Source organism: Orycteropus afer, unplaced genomic scaffold (assembly GCF_000298275.1).
Source record: "Orycteropus afer afer isolate SDZICR_OR568_19922 unplaced genomic scaffold, OryAfe1.0 scaffold00151, whole genome shotgun sequence".
In the NCBI taxonomy this organism is placed as follows: Eukaryota; Metazoa; Chordata; class Mammalia; order Tubulidentata; family Orycteropodidae; genus Orycteropus; species Orycteropus afer.
The window spans coordinates 8,030,309-8,050,914 of NW_006921738.1; the positions used below are offsets into that span (position 1 = coordinate 8,030,309).

Genomic DNA, 20,606 nt, shown 5'->3' on the forward strand with positions numbered 1-20,606 from the left:
AGAATGAGAGATTTTAGTTTAGATAGTCAAGAGGTGACAGTTTTAGATGTCATCTTCATCAAGAATAGATTCATGGTATTTCTCATTCACATATATTCTAATTCCTGTGACTTGCCAGGTCATTTAAAAAATTCTTAAGGATGTTAAAATAATAACATCGTGGATTTTTAGTTACTCTTTAAAGTAACAATTTCCAGATACTCTGGAAGCAATGAGTTCCATTTGGTATCTTCTCGTGTCCTGGGCCAGAACAACAACTTCACAGTTCTGAGATCCAGCTTTCAAATGCCGTGACCAATTATTTGAGAGTTATAATCTGCAGGCTCCATTTTTAAAATATGTGGGATGACACTGTCAATTCGTACATTGCCAATGAGACCTTTGAAAAACAATTCTTCAGTGATTGTAGCATTCATCAATCTCAAAGCTGGCAACCTGAGTAGCAGCCTGGATAACCTAAAAATAAATAAATAATAATAAAAAAAGGGGGTGGGGGAGGGAATGTCACGGTTGTAAATCAGAAAGGAATTCGGTATAAAAATGAGTAATTCCTGTACATACATTGATTGTAGCTTAATTTCAATAAAGATTTTTACAAGTTAAAATAAAAACTTTCATATTGTCAAGCCTTAGAGTATATGATAAACGCTTGGAGACTCCACAGCAAAGTTTTGCTTTTAACTGCAATGCTGTGCTGCCTTTGCTACTTGCCAAAGGGTTTATAAAGCTAGTAAGTGGTAGAGTCAGGATTCAAACCCAGGTACGCTTTAGTATGTGTGTGCTTACCTACTCTACTCTATATACTACCCTTCCTCCAAAATCAGGTGATCTTATAAAAGATACATACACACACACACACACACACACACAAAGGCAACAAATAGAAGTATCACAAGCCATGTTTCAATTAATTATAAAATACTGTCTAATAGTGTTGTTTCATTCATTAAAACATTCTCTCCCCTTTCACTAACAATATCCACTATTTCACCTGAAGGACATAGAGATTGGATGTGAGAGTTAAACTACCTGCATTCACTGCCAGTCTTTGCTAATTAAGTATGTTGCTTAAAGGAGTTACTTAATCTCCTTGTGCTGAAGACTCCCCTTATATAAAATGTGACATCGAGATGAAATACATGTAAAATGTTTGTAATACGCGGTTGCTATCAACAGCATTCACTATTACATAAGTCAAGATTAATTGCCCTTGGAATGGAAAATAATGAAATAATTAGATTCACAAAACAGTTTTAAAAATGAATTTAGTTATCTAAGTTTTACATACCTGTAGGTATCATCTGGATATGTTTTGGTTATATAATCTTGGAATTCCACATAAGCCTTTTCCTGAAATTTCTCAATCTGTTCCATGTTTTCTAGGCCTGGATGATCTGAACCGTTAAAGAATATATTATTATCCTAGTTCTGAATACTCATTTAATACAGTACTAGGGGTGGAGATGGAAAGGAGCAGGTAAACCAGTTCATTAAAAAAAAAAAAAAATCCCATATAGTGGATCTTTCATTCTACAAGTACTTACTGAGTCTACCTACTTTTATCAGGCATCATATTTTAATCACTTAAAACAATTTAATCTCATATACACACTCTAAGAGCTAATGAAAATGACACATTTGGGCTTTACCAAAAAAGCTTTCTCCTTATTCCAAAAGGGAAAGATTTTTATAAATGTGCTTTAAACAGGGAACAAAAAATGAAATGACTCAGTCTAGTTAGAAAAGCTTTAATCCAATAAAATATTTGCAATTATATTCTACATTGTATTTCTAAAAAGGAAAAAACACTACTGTTAGAAAAAAGGTACTTATGAGATTATGATAGCAGAGTATCATCTTGATTAGAAAAAATATGATGAAAGTATGACATAATCTATATAAACATTTTAAAGGTCACAATGGCATTTGAAGAATGGAAATGCTGAAAGAATTCCACAAAAATTATACCTAACATAAGAAATGTTGAAAAATGTGGTAAGTTCTGTCCTGACTAAAAGAATAAAAAGTGATAAATAGAAAATACTGGAAATATTTAATCAAATAAAATCACCTTATAATTCTAACTTCCTATCTATGTTCTTTAAATATTAAGTACAACAAAAGTGCAGATTGTAATAAAAATGGAGGTAACACGTTATCAACTCATGTAAAACCTTAGAAGAAACAGCACAAACAAGCTTAATTATCTTGTTGGTGTCTGTGGTAGTTAAAGTTATGTGTCAACTGGCTGGGCAGCTGGCTGTAGTTGTCCCCCTGATGAGACTGGCCATCAGCTCCATGGTGGACTTGCCGGGAGCAGCTGAGCAGCTGCTTGAGGGATGGGTCTGCTCCCAGTGTGTAAGGAGAAGCTTTAGGAACGGTCTGCAGCTTTTTGGCACGCTTAGACCCTGCACATAGCTGAGCCTTCCCTCAGCAGCCTGCCATGCTTCCTGCTGATCTTGGGACTGTCTCTGGACTTGAACTAGTGGCTTGCTGTGTTGTTTGGTAATATTGGGAGTGTGCCATTTTATTTGTTGACCCTGGGCTTGTTAGCTTCAGCAGCCAGCAGGTGCCTAAGTGAAAAGACACCTCTAGCTCCCATGTGCTGGGAGCAAGAGGTGGAACTGAAGCCCAAGGTCAAGTGGCTTTCATCCTGCCCCCAGAGTTTGGCACTTTGAACTCAGAAGTCTAGCCTCCAAAATTGTTAAGAGAATAAATTCCTGTTTGTTAAAGCCACCCATTTGTGGTACCTTTTGTTAGAGCGACACTAGGTAACCAGAACACTGTCACGGAGGAGCAGCAGCAAAATTCCTGAAATAACTTTATATGGTGCCCAGGCTTAGAAAAACATTTCCAAAAGGAAAGTACAGCACCTCGAAAAAGCTGATTCTGTCATTCAGAAACTGATCATTGAGTTTACTATCATTTTATGTGAAAAATATAAAACTGACAAGTAAATAAATGGCTTATTCTTCTCCGTGTTGTTAACTACAATAAGATGTTGGGGAATTTAAGCCATTAACACAGCGATATTCATCTCTTACTCTGCCTTTTAATGATACCTAACAAGTATAAAGAGTCAAAGGCCGATACAAAAAAATAAAGGTTTACACAGTCACATTACTGATTTCTTCAATGTTCTTTACATAGACAGATACATTTCTAATGTCAGGTATGGGTTCACAATGGGCAAAGCAGCTTTAATGTGTATAAATAACATAAGAGTCTCAGTATAATCAATGTAATCAAAGTTAAAAGCTGTGGGATACAACAGAGGAAGGATAACTGTAGTAGTAAGCCTTCTAGACAGTTGCTAACCCAGCAAAGAATACTGTACTTTTTTTTGGTAATTGAGATCCAACTGACATCAAATTCAACATTCTAAAACATACAAAATAGTTTTCAGTGTTCTCACAGAACTATACAATCATCACCACAATCTTTCCAGAGCATTCCAGTCACCCCAAAGAGAACCTCCATACTAGCAGTCATTCCCCATTTTCCCCTCTACCTAGTCCCTGGCAACCACTATTTTATTGTATTTCTCTATAGATCTGCCTATTCTAGACAATTCAGATAAATGGAATTACACAATATACGGTCCTTTGTGACTGGCTTCTTTCACTTAGCATAATGGTTTTAAGGTTCATCCATGTCGCACAGCATATATTAGTACTTCATTCCTTTGTATAGTCAGAAAAGATTCCACTGTATACATATTACCACGTATTTCTTTATCCATTCATCAGCTGAGGGACATTTGGATCGTTTCGACTTTGTGGCTCTTTTGAATAGTGCTGCTATGAACATTCATGTACAAATTTTTATGTGGTCATATAGCTTCATGTCTTGGGCCTATATGGAATTGCTGGGCCATATGGTAACTCCATGTTTAACATTTTGAGAAACTATCCATTTTCCAAAGCAACAGCACCATGTTACATTCCCTCCAGCAATGTCTGAGGATTCCTATTTCTCCACATTCTCAAATACTACATTTTAAGGAAGTAAACATTTATATACCTGGACTGAAGAGTACTATTGCCTTCAGGTAGGCATATTCATATCCATCAATGCAGAGTTTAACCATGCTGTTACAAAACTCCTGCAGTTTGAAGATGTGATCCATTAATAGTTTTCTTCTTTCGGTTGACATTTTATCTTTAGTTTTAAACAAATGAACAAAAAACAAGTTTCCAGTTTTTGTTTAAAACACATAACTATTTTCATGCAATATATTTCCTTCTCTTTAATTGCTAGGTTTCAATAAAACCGATCTGAAAAGTTTAAAATGCAGTATGAATTGTAAATTAAACTATTAATCATCTTCAGACACCCTTCATTTAAATAAAAAAAAAAAAAAAAGTTGTTCAGTGTGAACAACCCTAGTAATGTTTTCTCTCAAGATACATCTCTGGGACAGTAAGTCATAAAGACAACCTGAAAAACTGGCCAACCAAAGCACAAAGAATACAAATTCTGGTATTAAGATTTTATTTAACCTTACATTGGTTGAAAATTTTAGCAAAACCATCTAGATTTTTCAAAATTATCATTATTACTATAGTAAAGACAAACACTTTGCAAAAAACACTGCTGGGACCAAAGAAAAGGGGAGTAAAAGTAAGTATTAGAAATAAATATTTGAATTTATTGTGGAGGAAGATGATTAAAACACATCTTGTTAGTCCACCATAGCTTTACTGCAGGTAAACAGTGTAACATACTATAATTACATGAATAACTGATCAGAGCCAAGAGTCCGTAAATAAGATGGGAATGGATCTATTTGATGAGATTATAGTGATTCCTCTGCCTTTAAATATAAAGAGGTGGCAGATGATTTTTAAAAAAAGAAAAAGAAAAAAAAAAGACAACAGGAATACGGTAAGACAATGAAGTAGTTTCCAATTTATAAATTATTTCCTGAACTTAAAAGGTAGTTCTCCTCATTTGAGGAGAGGCATACCTCTTGGTTATTGATATGCCAATCTAAAGTTAAGTATTTATAAATCAGCTATTGCCTCTGTCCTCAAATGAGTAGGTGTTACAATTACTTTGGCATCTAGAAAATGAAAAAGAGAGTAAGAATCTTTCCATGACTATTTCGTACTGTTTTGGGGTGAGGTATATCCTGATGAATTGGTACAAGCATCAGCTTGTCAGCTAAAGTAAAGAAAAGGCAGTTTAAAACCTGGGGGAATGTCTCATCACCTCCATGTAACTAATCCTGGATCTTCAGAGTCTCCACAAAGTCTAACAGCTGTACAGCTCGCAGGTCTGGTCAGAAACAGCCCGCCAAATTCAAATACACTCATTTCAATTTTGTTGGGCTCTCATTTAACAATATTTTTGATGTATCAAAATGTAAAAATTATCTAAAGCAAAAAGGAGTGTTACCTAAAATGAAGTATTAATACAATCATCAGATATGTAACTTTAATCATAACCTATGATAGAAGTGATTCCCCATCCTATACCCCAGAAAAGAAAATTAGTAAGTCCTTTTCACCTTGTTGAAGACTATTATGAAGACAATTGACAAATGTTGCCAATATAGTTGCCACATTCATCACTTGCCAGCATTGGGCAAGACCAAGAGTAAAAAGTTCATTCCAATAAGCTTTCACCAACAATATGCTGTTTTCTTGCCTACACAAAAACAAAAACAAAAGGAGTCAGATACTGTTAAATTTTATAAACTTTATAACTCACCTATGTTTAAGAATAAAATATTACTTAACTAAAATTACTCTAAAAAGTCCAACTGATAGAGAGATGCAAATCAAAACAATGAGATACCACTTAGCCCCAGCACTAGTAGCAAAGTTCAACAAGACAGAAAATAACAAATGCTGGCGAGGATGGAGAGAGATTGGCACTCTCATACACTGCTGGTGGGACTGTCAAATGACACAAACACTGTGGAAAGCAGTATGGTGATTCCTTAAAAAGTTGGAATTACAAATACCATTTGACTCAGCCATTCCATTACTAGGTACATATCCTAAAGAAGTGAGAGCCAGGACAAGAACAGGTATATGCACACCCATGTTCATCGCAACACTATTTACAATAGCCAAAAGATGGAAACAACCTAGGTGTCCATCAATTGAAGAATGGATAACTATTGTACAGACACACAATGGAATACTATGCAACCCTAAAGAGTAATGTAGAACCTGCAAAACACCACATAACGTGGATGAACTTGGAGGACATTATGCTGAGTGAAATAAGTCAATCACTGAATGACAAATATTTTATTAGTCTGTTATTGTAAAAAGTCAAGGAAAGGTTTATGTATGGAAAAAATTTTCTTTGTTGGTTACTAGGAGTGGGAGAGGAGGGGAAGGGAGGGGAGGGGACACCGTTAGCTAGGTAGGGACAAGAATCGATTTGGGTGAAAAGAAAGGTTAAAAAAAAATAAAAAGTCCAACTGGGCGTGGACTTGATCAATTCTGTTTTGTACAGTTGATAGAAACTGATAAGGAACTGCTTGGATATTTCAATGTTAGTTTATTAAACATTCAGTTAGTATATAAGAACAGTTGCAAATAATATTTCAAACTAAAAAAAAAGCAGGACTTTAATTTCATATTTCATAGAGACAGCTGGAATTTTAAAAAGTAAATAAATAAAAGCAAAAGCACACATTTAAAACAACTTTCCCAAATTGTCTTTCACCTTCAATGCATGTAAAATTATTTTTAAAAAAGGTAATCAGAATTACTTGATGGCAGGTAAGCAACCAATTTTCTAGGAGGTTTATTCTGTTTCAGAAGTCATTACCTGAGAAGAAACCAAACCCACTGCTGTCATGACATTTCTGACTATAGCTACCCTATAGGAACTATGCAGGCATTTTACTAGGAGTAGTAAGAGATAAGGTCAAACGTCCTTTCCTGAGTGTCTGAGTAGGAAACCTCAGCAGCATAAGAGCAGAGAAATCATCAGAACAAGAGTTCAGACACAGGGCTTTAAACCCACATCACCCACTTAGTATCGATTATACTCAGGCACGTAAGCTTCCCCAATCTGAGGCTGTGTACCCCATCAGATGCAGAGTCCCCACATACCCGGTACCTTACTCATTTATTAGGAGACTGAGACATAAGAATTATGTGACTAAGCCACGGCATACAGGACTGTTGGCCCTCTGTATCTGCAGCTTCCCCATTGGAAGATTAAATCAACCTTGGATGGAAAATATTCGAGAAGACAAAAAAAAAAAAAAAAAAAAGCCACCTAAAAAACAACTAAGTGATCAGTGCAATCCGCAAAGGCTAAGAGGGATGATAAAGTGCTATTTACATAGTATTTACACTGTATTAGGTATTACAAGTAATCTAGATGACTTTAAGTATGTGGGAGGATTTGTGTAGGTTATATGTAAATATCATGCCATTTTATATCAGGGATTTGAGCATCCATGGATTTTGGTGTACGTGTGTGTGTGGGGTTATTCTGGGACCAATCTCCAGTGTGTGGAGATACTGAGGGATAAACTATAGACACCCGGCACTGTCCTAGGCACTAGAAAAATAACAATGAAGATAGATTAAGTCTGCACTCATGAAACAGATGGGCAATACAATAAATAAAAACATGTAACTTCAAATTTTTAATATATTCTAAATACAGCACATACATACTTTAAGTAATTTCAGTTAATAAAAGTTCTACATTATTACAAAATAGTATGTTACATTAGAAAGTAGAGGGAAGTTCAGTTAAGGTGATTAAAAACGCCTTTCTGAGGAGGTGACATCTGAATGGAGAAGGGTAAGACAGACTTTTGTGGAGAAAAACAAAACAAAACAAAAAATTTAGGGCGACAGTATTTTAGGAAGAAAGAACAAGAGCAAACTGCCTGGGGTGAGATGAGCAGATAGGAGGTGTTCCATGAAAACTATTGAGTGGATTACTAAATACTGTTTTCTCTTCTTGGAATGTTGTTTTCCCTCAGTTTTTTTGCTTAATTCCTATTCATCTCTTAAAATTTAGCTCAGGGCTCACGCTCTTGAAGACACATTCTCTTATGACACTCCTCTAACAAGATAATCACCTTCCCTTAGATGCCACTTGTCCACGTGTATCTTTACTTACTTCATGGTACCCTAATTTATTAGTTTTGGGATCTGACTCCCACACTAGATTAAACCCTCACTGAAGGATGACTCTGACCTCAGGGGAGAGAGAACATGCACAAATGAGAACTCAGACAAGATGGAAATGCTGAAGGCATGGGCTAATTCACAAGTCATCTTTAAACAAATTACATACTTTATTACAAAAAAGATAATCAAACTATACAAGTTCTTTTCATTTCTCTAAAGAGATTTAAGTTGGTAAGAACATCCTAACAGGAACTATGTATCCCAATGAAAGGCACTTGCTTTTTCTTCTTAAAATATCATTCATTAAGAACCAGACACTTCACACTACATTGTTGTTGTTGTTATGTGCCACCAAGTGGAACCGACTCATAGTGAATCCTCCTTGGGTTTCTGAAGAGATAACACTATGGAAGCAGATTACCCAACCTTCCTTCCAGTAGTGGTTGGTGGGTCTGAACCGCCAGCCTTCTGGTTAGCAGTCAAGTGTCTTAGGCACTACATTACATTTCATTTAAGAATTGAATATACTTGAAATAAAACCTATTATTAAGAGTCATAGAAATTAATTTTTCTCAATGGGAATTATCAGGTGAAATTTGAACTCCATGCCGATTCTCCTTTTCCATTTGGTATCTGAGGACTAATTGTCATTAATGCAAACACACTGCCGTTGAGTCAGCTCACACTCATAGCGACCCCTCCTTGGGTTTTCGAGGTGGTATCAGTATGGAAGTAGATTGCCCAATCTTTCTTCGGAGGAGTGGCTGGTGGGTCTGAACTGCCAGCCTTCTGGTTAGCAGTCAAGTGCCTTAGGCACTATGCTACCAGAGCTCCCAATTGCCATTTCAAAAAAAAAAAAAAAAAAAACTCATTGCCATTGAGTTGAATCTGACTGATAGTGACTCCTCCTTGGGTTTCGAGGCAGTAAGAACCAATGTCATTGAAGGAAGCAGTTAAGGCTGCATTGAAGGATTTGGTAAAAAAAAAAAAAAAAAGCCTATTAAAATTAACTTCAAAAAATTTAAAATGAATGCTTTAATATTTAATATCTTCATTGAAAAAAGGATTAAAAATAAACATAATAAAAATGTATTATTTTCACTTACAGAAGCCATGGATAAAATCCAGAATTGAACTGAAAAATAAGCATTTTTATACATCGCTGATGGGCGTGAAAACTGGCTTAACACCTTTTTTGGAGGACAATTTGGTAGTACTTATCAATACTTAGGGGTTCCTGGGTAGTACAAATGGTTAATGTGCTTTGCTGCTAATTTTTAAGTTGAAAGTTCAAGTCTACAGAGGAGCCTTCAAAGTAGGGCCTGGCACTCAACTTCCAAAAAATCAGCCACTGAAAATCCTATGGACCACAGTTCTCTGATACACATGGTGTTGCCATGAGTCACAGTCAACTTGATGGCAACTAACTGGTGGTGGTGCCATGAAAAATTACAATGTACACCCTCTTAGACCTATCAATTCCACTTGTAGAAATCTATTTTATAGAAATACAAACACAAGTAGGTAAAGGCATGTACAAACCAAACCAAACCTATTGCCATCAAGTTGATTCTGACTCATGTTGTTGTTGTTACATGCCATCGAGTCGGACCCGACTCACAGTGACTCCTCCTTGGGTTTCCAAGGCAGTATCACTATGGAAGTAGACTGCCCAACCTTCCTTCCGAGGAGTGGCTGGTGGGTTTGAACCGCCAGGCTTCTGGTTAGCAGTCACATGCCTTAGGCCCTATGTTACCAGGGCTCCTGATTCTGACTCATAGGCAACCCTAAAGAACAGAGTAGAACTGCCCCATAGGATTTTCAAGACTGTAAATCTTTATGGAAGCAGACTGCCTCATCTTTTTCCTATACAGTGGCTGGTGGGTTCGAACCAACAACCTTTTGATTGGCAGCTGAATGCTTTAACCACGTACAACCATATTTATTATAGTATCCAAAACCAAAACCCACTGCCATCAATTTGATTCTGACTGAAAGTGACCTTACAGGACAGAGCAGAACTGCCTCATAAGCTTTCCAAGGCTGTAAATCTTTACAGAAGCAGACTGCCACATCTTTCTCCTGCTGCTAGTGGGTTCTGTCAATCTTTTGGTTAGCAGCTAAGTGCTTAACCAACGCACCACCAGGGCTCCTTCTAACAACAAAGAAAACAAGCAACAACCCAAATATCTACGAAATAGGTGTAAGTAAGTAAATTAAAAGGAGCTCTGGTGGCACAGTGGTTAAAGCATTCAGCTAATGACCAAAAGGCTGGAGGTTTGAACCCACCAATGACTCTGTGGGACAAAGATGAGGCAACCTGCTTCTGTAAAGATTTACAGCCTTGGAAACCAGATGGGACAATTCAATTCTGTCCAAAAGGGTCCCTGTGAGTAGGCACTGATTCAATGGCAGTGGGTTTTCTTTTCCTTTTAAAGTAAGTTACAATAAATCCATAAACTGGAATACTAGGTAATCATTAAAAAGAAAAGGACAAATTTACATGTACTGACACAGACAAAAGACCACAATATAAATGGAAAATGCAAGTCAGAGACGTGAATCTGTAAATTGCATTTACCTGATTATTTAAATATGGCATGGGAAAGATCTGGTAACAGTAGGGTTAGTTATCACTGGAGAGTGAGGCTTTAACTGTATAGTTACATAACCATCATCGAGTTGATTCTGACTCACAATGACCCCCAATGGGTTTCCAAGGCTGTAATATTTACAGAAGTAGATTGCCTCATCTTCTTCCTGTGAAGCAGCCAGTAGGCTTGAACCACTGACCTTCTGGTTAGCAGCCAAATGCCTTACCCACTACGCCACCAGAGCTTCTTTTACAGTTATAGTTATATATATCAGTGTTACTTTAAAATTTTATAAACATTGGAAAATATGAAAAGTAAACATGAAGGAAACATTCCAACAATTCAGTACTCATCTTACCCTTATAAAGAGTATACAGCTGGCCAAGGTAATGAACTACTAAACACAGGAAAGGGAAAAGAACAGAGGCAATGGAAAAAAATTCAGAACTCTTACTGTGAGCTACACCTAACAGGAAGAAAGTGTCTTGAAACTGTTTGGGGAGAAAATATTATGGAATATCAGTGCAGAAGACAGGGAAACATCAAAATTGCTATCTGTATCCCTACAGAGAAAAAATGAAAAACAGCAACTGAAGAATGAATTAGCAGATATTTTGTTTCTACTGTGAGTCCAAGGGGCTATACCACTGAGTTAAGGAAAAGTCATGAAGCTAAATAAATGAAAGCAAAAAATAGCTATTTACATTTTTATTCAAAAAAAAGGAAGAAAAAAAAAATCACATTCTAGAATAGCTAAGCTAGCTATGTTGTTCAAATTTGTTTTTTGAAAGTTCATTAGGAAAAAATAAGGAGGTTCCTGAGAGAATGAAGGAAAATGACCATTTATGATCTCCTTCACAGCTGGCAGTGAGTGAGGTAAGTTTACAGTCATTATGTCACCTAAGTGGCACAGCCCATATGGAGGCATTTCTTCTCCTGATTTAGGGGCTTGGAAGCTGAATCTCAGTGAGGTTAAACAGTTTGGTCCAAAGACACTTGGTTAGCAGGTAGATGAACCAGAATTTGAACCCAGTATCCAAAGTCTCTACTGTTCTATAAATTATTTCAAAATTTAATTAATAAAATGCTAAAGTCAAATTTCTCAGTAGAGAATCTCCATTTACGAGTAATATTTTGTGATGTTTTCTCTGTTACGAAAACAAAACAAATATTGCAGTCAAACTATGCTACCTATTTTCAAAACATTTTTCCCTTGGGAAATAAAAGAAGCTGGGTAGAGAAGCTAATTAAGGTATCAAGTCAGACTCCCAGAAACCAACACCAACTTTTTTTTTTTTTAAAGCATTAAGTTGCATAATAGTAAGTATGTCCTCTTTTTTTAAATGTATAACAACACTTTTCTTTAACTCCTGTATCATATTGTTCATGTCATTAAAACATGTATGCAGTGCTCATAATCAGCAATTAGATCATTGTTTATACTATCTATTCTGATAAAGGGAAATGACTTTTGAGTCATCTATACCTAGAGATAACCTAACCATTCACCAATGCAACTAAACCCAAGGCATTATGCTTTCCTGAGTAGAATCTGCTTGAACTGAGGCATGGTTTTTAGGGAAAAATAATCTGTGAAACAGCAGTGTAACTGGTTTCAAACCCACCAGGTTACAGGAAACAGTACTTTGTTTCAGTGGTATTTTAAGTTTCAATTTTTAGGCTTAGCATTTAGTGGAAGGTTTTGAACTTATTCAATAAATAAATCTCCTATGGCAAATGATGATGTTTGGAATTTCTGACTACACTATAAGAATCTAAGTAGAGAGAATTGCTGAATTCTCACCCCAGGCAATTCATACCAGGAGCTCGCAACCTGAGTCTAGTACTAGCTTGTAGTTGCTTATCATCAAATTATGCAGGAGGAATTTATTTAAAAGCAACAATTGAATTCCTGTAAGTACTGAAACTATGAATCTTACACACAAAAGCAACACCCTTGTAAAATACAGAACACCAAATACAAATGGTATTAACCACGCAGTTTTTAAGTTTCTTTATGCTACTCTTCCCCTCCATTAAGATAAGTGATCAAAACAAAGTGGACTTCTAGAAAATGATTAATGTTGTCCATCTGTTTCCTTGGGGTTTTGTTACTTAGTATTTTATCTAGAAATAAAAAGGCAACCACTATCAGTTTTTAGGAGATTTGGAATAGCTTTTATTACCATGTCAGAGATTATGTCTGTCTTTAGTATTTAGTTCTTATCCATCTGATTGAGTCAACACATAAATAAGCCTACGAATTATGTAGGCAGGGATAAGAAATAAGAGTTTATATAGCAATCAATGGCCTTGAATGCTAAATCAATAGCTTTCTAATTACAAAGCATGTGGTGGCTGTTATGTTCAAACTGATTTTCCAAAAAGATCACAGGGAAATGTAGCTGCCACTGTAACATTAATTATATTATAACTGGAAACTTAACACTTTATATTTCATCTCTTCAAATTTGGGTTATTTCCATAAGATAATTACATAGAATTTAACAGAAGTACTTAACATCAACAGTACTTTGAATAATTCAAAGAGTTCAAATTACTTTTTGAAAATCCCTTCCTTTTATTGTTTTACTATAATAATTGATAGCCTATTACTAAACTCACCTATGGAATTACCAAACTCGCTGCCATTGAGTCAATTCTGACTCATAGTGACCCCTCCTTGGGTTTCTAAGGTGATATCTCTACAAAAGTAGATTGCAAATCTTCCTTCCAAGGAGTGACTAGTGGGTTTGAACCAACAGCCATCTGATTAGCAGTCAAATGTCTTAGGCACTATGCTACCAGACCTCCCATTACTAAATGTATCACCAGGTTACTTTTCAAGATACAAGTATGTTAGTTACAAGATTAGGAAACTACACTTCTTGCTTTATACTTTACTAATTGCTAACATGTAAATTAGGAGCTCTGGTAGTGTAGTGCCTAAGCCACTTGACTGCTAACCAGAAGGCTGGTGGTTCAAACCCACCAGCCACTCCTTGGAAGGAAGATGGGGCAATCTACTTCCATAGTGACACTGCCTCGGAAACCCAAGGAGGGGTCGCTATGAGTCAGGTCTGACTCGACAGCACATAACAACAACAACAAACATGTAAATTTATATTGTATTTTAATTTTTTCTAAAAAAACTGGAGAAATTCTGAAAAGATTAACAACAATTGTTTTAAAGGCTAACCACTGTAAATCAGGCTTTAGGTCTATGTAATTGTATTATTTCAGCATATGATTTAATAATGTATGATATATCCAGTACTACTTAATAAATCAAATTACAGTGTTCTTGGTATGCCTTTTACAATCATGATTCAGTTATGTTTCTTAGTACTCTCTAAGGATAAGAGATGGGCAGTTATTATTCCCATTTGACAAATGGGAAGACAAAAATACAGGGTACTGAAGTGAATTCTGTTTACTAAACCCTATTGGTAAGTAGAGATCTGTGACTAGAATAAGAATTTCCTGACTGTGGCCTCGACCTTTTTCACTGTCTCTTGATTTCAGTTATTTTCAAGCATTCTAAATTTCGCAAACTTTAGGTAGAGATGGAGTTACTTATAATAGATCACTTTCCAGATCATCTGATTACTTCAGAACAGAATAAAGATGGGCTCTTTTGTTACAGGACCAAATCTGTAGATCACTGTACTGACTGTGGAATTTGCTCTTTCTTTCCCCATCAACCCACAAGATTAGAAAACAATGACATTATGTTTGAATGTATTCACTGTAAGCAGGTTTCAGCTCCTTAGTTAATAAGCCTGAAAAGAACACAGAAACAGCAGATGTGAAGTGGGGGTAGTAGAAGAAAGCAATAATCCTATAATAAGACAGATTAGGAAGAAAGGCATGGTGATCTACTTCCAAAAATCAGCCAAGAAAACCCTCTGGATCACATACGTCTGATTTGCAACTGATCATGGGGATGGCGCAGGATCATGCAGTGTTTCTGTCCCTTGTACATGGGGTCACCATGAGCTGGGGGCAGCTGTGACGGCTATTACAAATGCGAGCCATGATTAGCAGCTCCTCTGCATGTACTCCATCCAAACTGCTAATTCAGTTATATTATGAAATATGGATAACTCTTTCTCTTAAAAAGAATATACAGAAAATATTGGTTAGCTACCATGGTTTGTCACATAAATCACAAAATTTAGGTTATAATGTTGTATCATTTTTTTTCTTTTCCAGAAATTCTCCCAAAACAAAAGGTTTTTCAATGTACATTTGTGCTACAAAATCACATTTATATTCAAGGACTTCACAACACTCACCCTAGAGCTTGGAAGGAAGGAATCGAAAGTGCCCAGTGCATTGATAAGAACAGCAGTCTGGAGGCAGACTCCCCAATGTAGTGCACATTCAGGTACTCAGGCATAGGAGAAGGCATGGTGAGCTAGTACAAACAGGATTTTGGTAAATTATCTTAAGAATGCAAATTCTAAATCAGCATTTGAAAAAGTTAAATGTAAACATAGCACATCAAATTATGAGTCTAAAATATTCAGCAAAAAATTGCAAACCTAGACATCATCTAGTCACTGGATTTTACAACTAATAACAGGGCTCAGAATAAACTAGGAGACCACAAACAAAAAAGATCCCCTGCCGTCAAGTTGATTCTAACTCTAGCGACCCTACAGGAAGGACAGAGTAGAACTATTCCATAGCATTTCCAAGGCTGTAATCTTTACAGAAACAAACTGCCACATCTTTCACCGGCAGAGCAACTGGTAGGTTTGAACTACTGACTGGTCAGTTATCAGCTGAGTGCTTAACCACTGTGCCACCAGGGCCATAATTTCTAACAAAGCAATAGACAAGTAGACCAAAAAAACCAAACCCACTGCCATAGAGTCAATTCTGACTCATAGTTGACTCCCACTGGGTTTCCGAGGTGGTAAATCTTTACAGAAGTAGATTGCCCCGTCTTCCTTCTGCAGAGTGGCTGATGGGTCTGAACTGCCAACCTTCTAGTTAGCAGTCAAATGCCTTAGGCACTGTGCCACCAGAGCTCCTGTAGACAAGTAGAAGCCTGCTTAATAAACATCAACCATGACACTCTCTGGTTGTGTTTCAGAAAGTTACTTCCTGTCCTGGTCTGATAATGGGGTTTTCTCCTTCCTTCTTAACCACCCTTCCTTTATTAACAATGGTATGTAACAAACTCAGTTTATGAAGCAATCATGTCTGATTAATGTGCTTTCATGTAGGCTACAGGGTTTACAAATCAAATGCTTACAGAGCCAAGACAGTAATAAAGGAAGCAAGCCTGCTGGTGCCAACCAGTACATGAGGACAGTATGTTCCCAGCTAAAGGAGACAGCTGAGAACTGAATGCAGTACACTGAAAACATAGGAAAATCTGGATTCAGTACTGCCAGCTCTTTCGATTTCTCAAGAGCCAGTTCTGTGTAAAACCTCCCTAATTAAAAAGACTGGTAGATATACAAAATAATTTTTTAAGCAATCTACAGATAGATTGTCTGTATCCTTGCCGCTCACAAGCTATCAGTTTCTATTGTTGACCTTAGGTCAACAATATTAAAAATATGTGACTACTGTTGAAAATATTTTACATCAAAATCCTTCTAAAAGTATTTTTGCAAATCTGTTTGGTGCTGTCAATAAAATGAAATGTCACACACAAGAAACATTTTTGTTTACTTTAAAATTACTGAAGCAATCAGTAATGTTAAGTATAGACAAGGATAAAGAGTAAACCTCTCTGCTCACATACTACTGAGGGAAGGTAAACCGGAGTTTGGCGGTATTTACCAAAATGTGAAAAATGAGTATAATCTATGCCCTAATCAACCAAAACTAAACCAAAGCCACTGCTGTCAAGTCGATTCCGACTCAGAGAGACCCTAAAAGAGCAGAACTGCCTGGAGGGTTCCCAAGGCTGTAAATCTTTTTGGAAGCAGACAACCACACCTCTCTCCTGCAGAACAGCTGGTGAATTTGAACCATCCACCTTTTACTTACTATGCTTTGACCACTGTGTCACCAGGACTCCTTTATGACCTAATAAAGTGACCTCTAAACAGCTATTCCAGAAAAATACCTGTACACATGCACAAGCACAAAAGGGAATGTATAAGGATGTTCACTATAGCACTACTTGCAGCAGTGAAATTAAATACTGGCAATAACACAAATTTCTATCCTTAGGGGAAAGAATAATCCAAGCAGTAGAATATCTTGTAGGCGCTGAAACTGGCAAGATAAACTAAAATGAAATGGCATAGAAAAAACATCACAGAGACATCTAATTAGAAAAAATTGCAGGAGAATGTGTAGATGATTTAATTTATGTTAAAAAGGACAGACGGAGGCACACCACATAGTTACCTGTGGCTACATGTGAGGTAGAATAGGTGGAGTTTTCATATTTTATTTTGTATGTTTATGTATTGCTTGAATTTTTGTCATTAAAGAACACTTTCTTGTTCTTACACTTGTGTATAAGATTTAAAAGAACATGTAAGATGATAAAGGAACCACTTTCAGAAAGGCCTGTACTAATCATTCTTTAAAATAATGGATCTTTTCAACAATAAAATATAATGGATTTTTTTTCAACAAGAAAAATTCCATCAGCAAAAAATCATTAAGACAAATAAAATTATAAATAAGCTAAACAATTTTTAAAAACCTTTGAAAATACAGGTGGTATGACAAAACACACACATACACAGAAACCCAACCCACTGTCACTGAGAAATTTCGATTCATAGGGACCCTGCAGGATGAAGTACAACTATCCCTTAGGATTTCCAAGATTGTTATTTTTACAGGAGCAGACTGCCATATCTTTTACCTGTGGAGCAGCTCGTGGATTTGAACTGCCAATTTTCCAGTTAGCAGCCAAGCAAGCGCTTAACCACTATTAACAACTGTGTGGTATAGTCCTTTCTTTCCAGTCTCTTTTTCTCATAGGCACTGAATATTTGTTAGCAGCTACCTTAGAAAAGACTATTAAGTTAACTTGATTTGCCCTGCTATTTCTGGGTAACAAATACGTACTATGAAAATTTTACTTCAAAGGATATAATTGGATGGCTAAAGGTTCTAGTTACATTTCTAAAATACTTTTATTCATGAGTCATTATTTGTGAGCTGTCAAAAAAAGAAATTACAATAAAGTTTGAAAACCACAGTTTGCTGATATCCTATCTCATCTAGCTTTTAAAAATGGAATTATACTGGTATATTTGAAAATGTGCAATGAATAAAGGTTCATGTAATGATACTCTTGATTTTAGTAACAGCAAAGCAGTTAATAGTTCACAAAACCAAAAACCAAACCAAAATCAGTGCTGTTGAGTCAGTTTGACTCCTAACGACCCCTCCTTGGGTTTCCAAGGTGGTATCTACAGAAATAGACTGCCCAATCGTCTTTCTGAGGAGTGGCTGGTGGTTTGAACTGCCAGCCTTCTGGTTAGCAGTCAAATAGAGCAGATCAATTTCATAAAATTAAAAATATTTTATGTGGATGTGCCTACAGGTACTTTTCTGGGGAATGACGATATAGTTTTCATCAGATTCTCAAAGGTGTCCATGCCAAAGAAATGAAAAGGTTTTCATAAAAATGATATAAAATTTCTCCAGAAATGTTAGGTAAAAGGGGGTAAAAATATTAACTGCTTTGTTTGATATTATCCACAAATGGTTTAACTATTTATAAAAAAAAAGTCAAATAATAAAACAACAGGGCAATTAACAGTTGAAATTTCATGTACCAGAAGAATTAAAATGTTTGAGGAATTTGAGAGTAGAATAGTGAATTAAAATACAGTTATTAAAGAAAATTGTTCATGGAACTGTAGGCAAGAAAATATGAAGCATCTTACACATAATTACTAGGATGCAACTATTTCTACACCTACAAGTACATAAAAAACAGACTGGGAACTATCCTCTCTTTTCAGCATTGCCCAAGATGAGTAGGGAAAAGAGTCTGAAAAATTAGGGGAATTACCAAAGATTACTAGTTTCAAGGAGAGGGTAAGTAAGGTGATAAAACAACAAAGAATATCCTTTATGAAATAGTTTTAAATTGTCATTAAACAAATAAAATACTTGTAATATTTAAGAATTAGATGTAAGGGTTAAAAGATAGAGATGCACTTTGATTTATACAACAATGGTGGTAACTCCAGAAATTTTCTTTATCATAAAATTGAAATCCTCTGCAACATAAACTAGAGGCATTCATTATTTAAATAACTGCTGTGTTGTATTGTTTACAAAGATAGTAGATATCTGTAATTTATCTGTCATATGTACTTAATTTTCTTAAGGCAAGGAATCAGAAAGCTGATGCTGACTGAAGATGCAACAATATGTTCAACAAGTCTTATTATTTGCTTCTGTAATTACCTTTCCAGCACAAAGTTTCTCTATGTAATTTTGATAAAAGGCTGTATGATAGAGGTTTTTAAAAAAATCATTTGACTTAAGAGATCTGGATTCTACTCCTTACTTAACACCAATTACTTGTGTAGTCCTGAGATAGTCATTCATGCAGTAATTATTTACTGAGATTTCACTGTGAGTCACACTAGGCTAAGTGCTATGTTTTAGTAGAGGAATAAAATGAGAACCAAATGAGCTATAGAAAAGGCTATGAAAGGGAATAGCATGTCTGAGAAATGATGAGTAGCTGGATCAGAATATGGAAGGCCCTAAAAGGTCATGCTACGGAAACTGAATCTGACCCGATACGAGCAATGGGAAGCTTCTGAAGGCTGTTATGTTAAGTCATAGAATGACATCATTAAATAGATCTTTAACAAATATTGCTCTGGTACCAGAGTGGGGGAGGTTAAAGAAGAGAGACTGGAAATAAACATATTACTAAAACAGTTTAAATGAGAAACAAAAAAGGCTGAAACATGGTAATGCAAATGGAGGGAAAGGGAGAAATTCGAGTGATAGAATAGTTAGGGTTCAATCATAGAAAGGGGATGCGTAAGGCACAGAGAAATTGAGAATGACTTCCAAACTGCAAACACAGTTGACTAGAAAGATTCTGATGCTTATACTCAGATAATAAACACAGAACACCTTACTTTTGTTTCATACACATATTTATTTCTAAAATAGGAATATTATTTACCTTGATGATACTTAGAAAGCAATTTGATGATTAGTATAAAAGAACTGTAAGAATCAAGTGAGATAAAGTATGTAAGATGCATTTTTTTATTATACCAAAAAGTCTAAAGTTGAATAAAAATATTAAATATTGCTATTGTCTTAGTTACTTCAGAGTCAACATGCAAGCTTCATTAATCGATGACCCTTACTACTTGGATTACTTTGAACAAGATACTGAAAACCTCCAAGTCTCTTCCCTTACCCACAAAATGAAAACAACAACCCTAACCTCCTGGACAGGAGGCTCAAATGAAAGAATGTATCAAAAAGCGTAATGCAAACTACACTACACATAAAAATGCGAAGAGGAACCAAATAGTATTTTGCTTAGTAATCAAGAGAGAATTGAGTTATCTAATTACAGATGTCGTATTTTGGAATTCATGACGAGAAAATCTCAAAGAAAAGTTCTGGGCTCTGGGGAACTCAGAAGAGAAATCACTAAAAAGTAACATCTTAGGAGTTCCGGCAAGATGGCGGACTAGGCACAAGGACTGCACAGACACTCTTCAACAAAGAAAAGGGAAACCAATGAACACAGACACAGAAGATAATCTTGGACCCCCGAGCCTTGAAGGGAAGGATATACAAAAGTGGACTAAACCCCAACTAGCAGAAGAATTTGCGTGAAAATACCAAAAAAGGAGACACACGGAGCTGTGGTCTGGCAGTGGACTGAGCGACCCTGACGGCACAGACGACA

General features: G+C 36.0%; 1 protein-coding gene across 1 annotated transcript in view; it reads right to left on the reverse strand.

Annotated features, from left to right (window-relative positions):
* Positions 1-281: 281 nt before the first annotated feature.
* NR2C1 (nuclear receptor subfamily 2 group C member 1) overlaps positions 282-20,606 on the reverse strand; it is a 59,429-nt gene continuing 39,104 nt past the window's right edge. Inside the window, exons 9-13 of the mRNA XM_007946139.2 lie at positions 15,013-15,134; positions 5,513-5,652; positions 4,024-4,161; positions 1,289-1,394; positions 282-456 (exon numbers count right to left, since the gene is read on the reverse strand). Coding sequence (XP_007944330.1) covers positions 282-456; positions 1,289-1,394; positions 4,024-4,161; positions 5,513-5,652; positions 15,013-15,134 — 681 coding nt within the window. The remainder of the gene's footprint in view (positions 457-1,288; positions 1,395-4,023; positions 4,162-5,512; positions 5,653-15,012; positions 15,135-20,606) is intronic.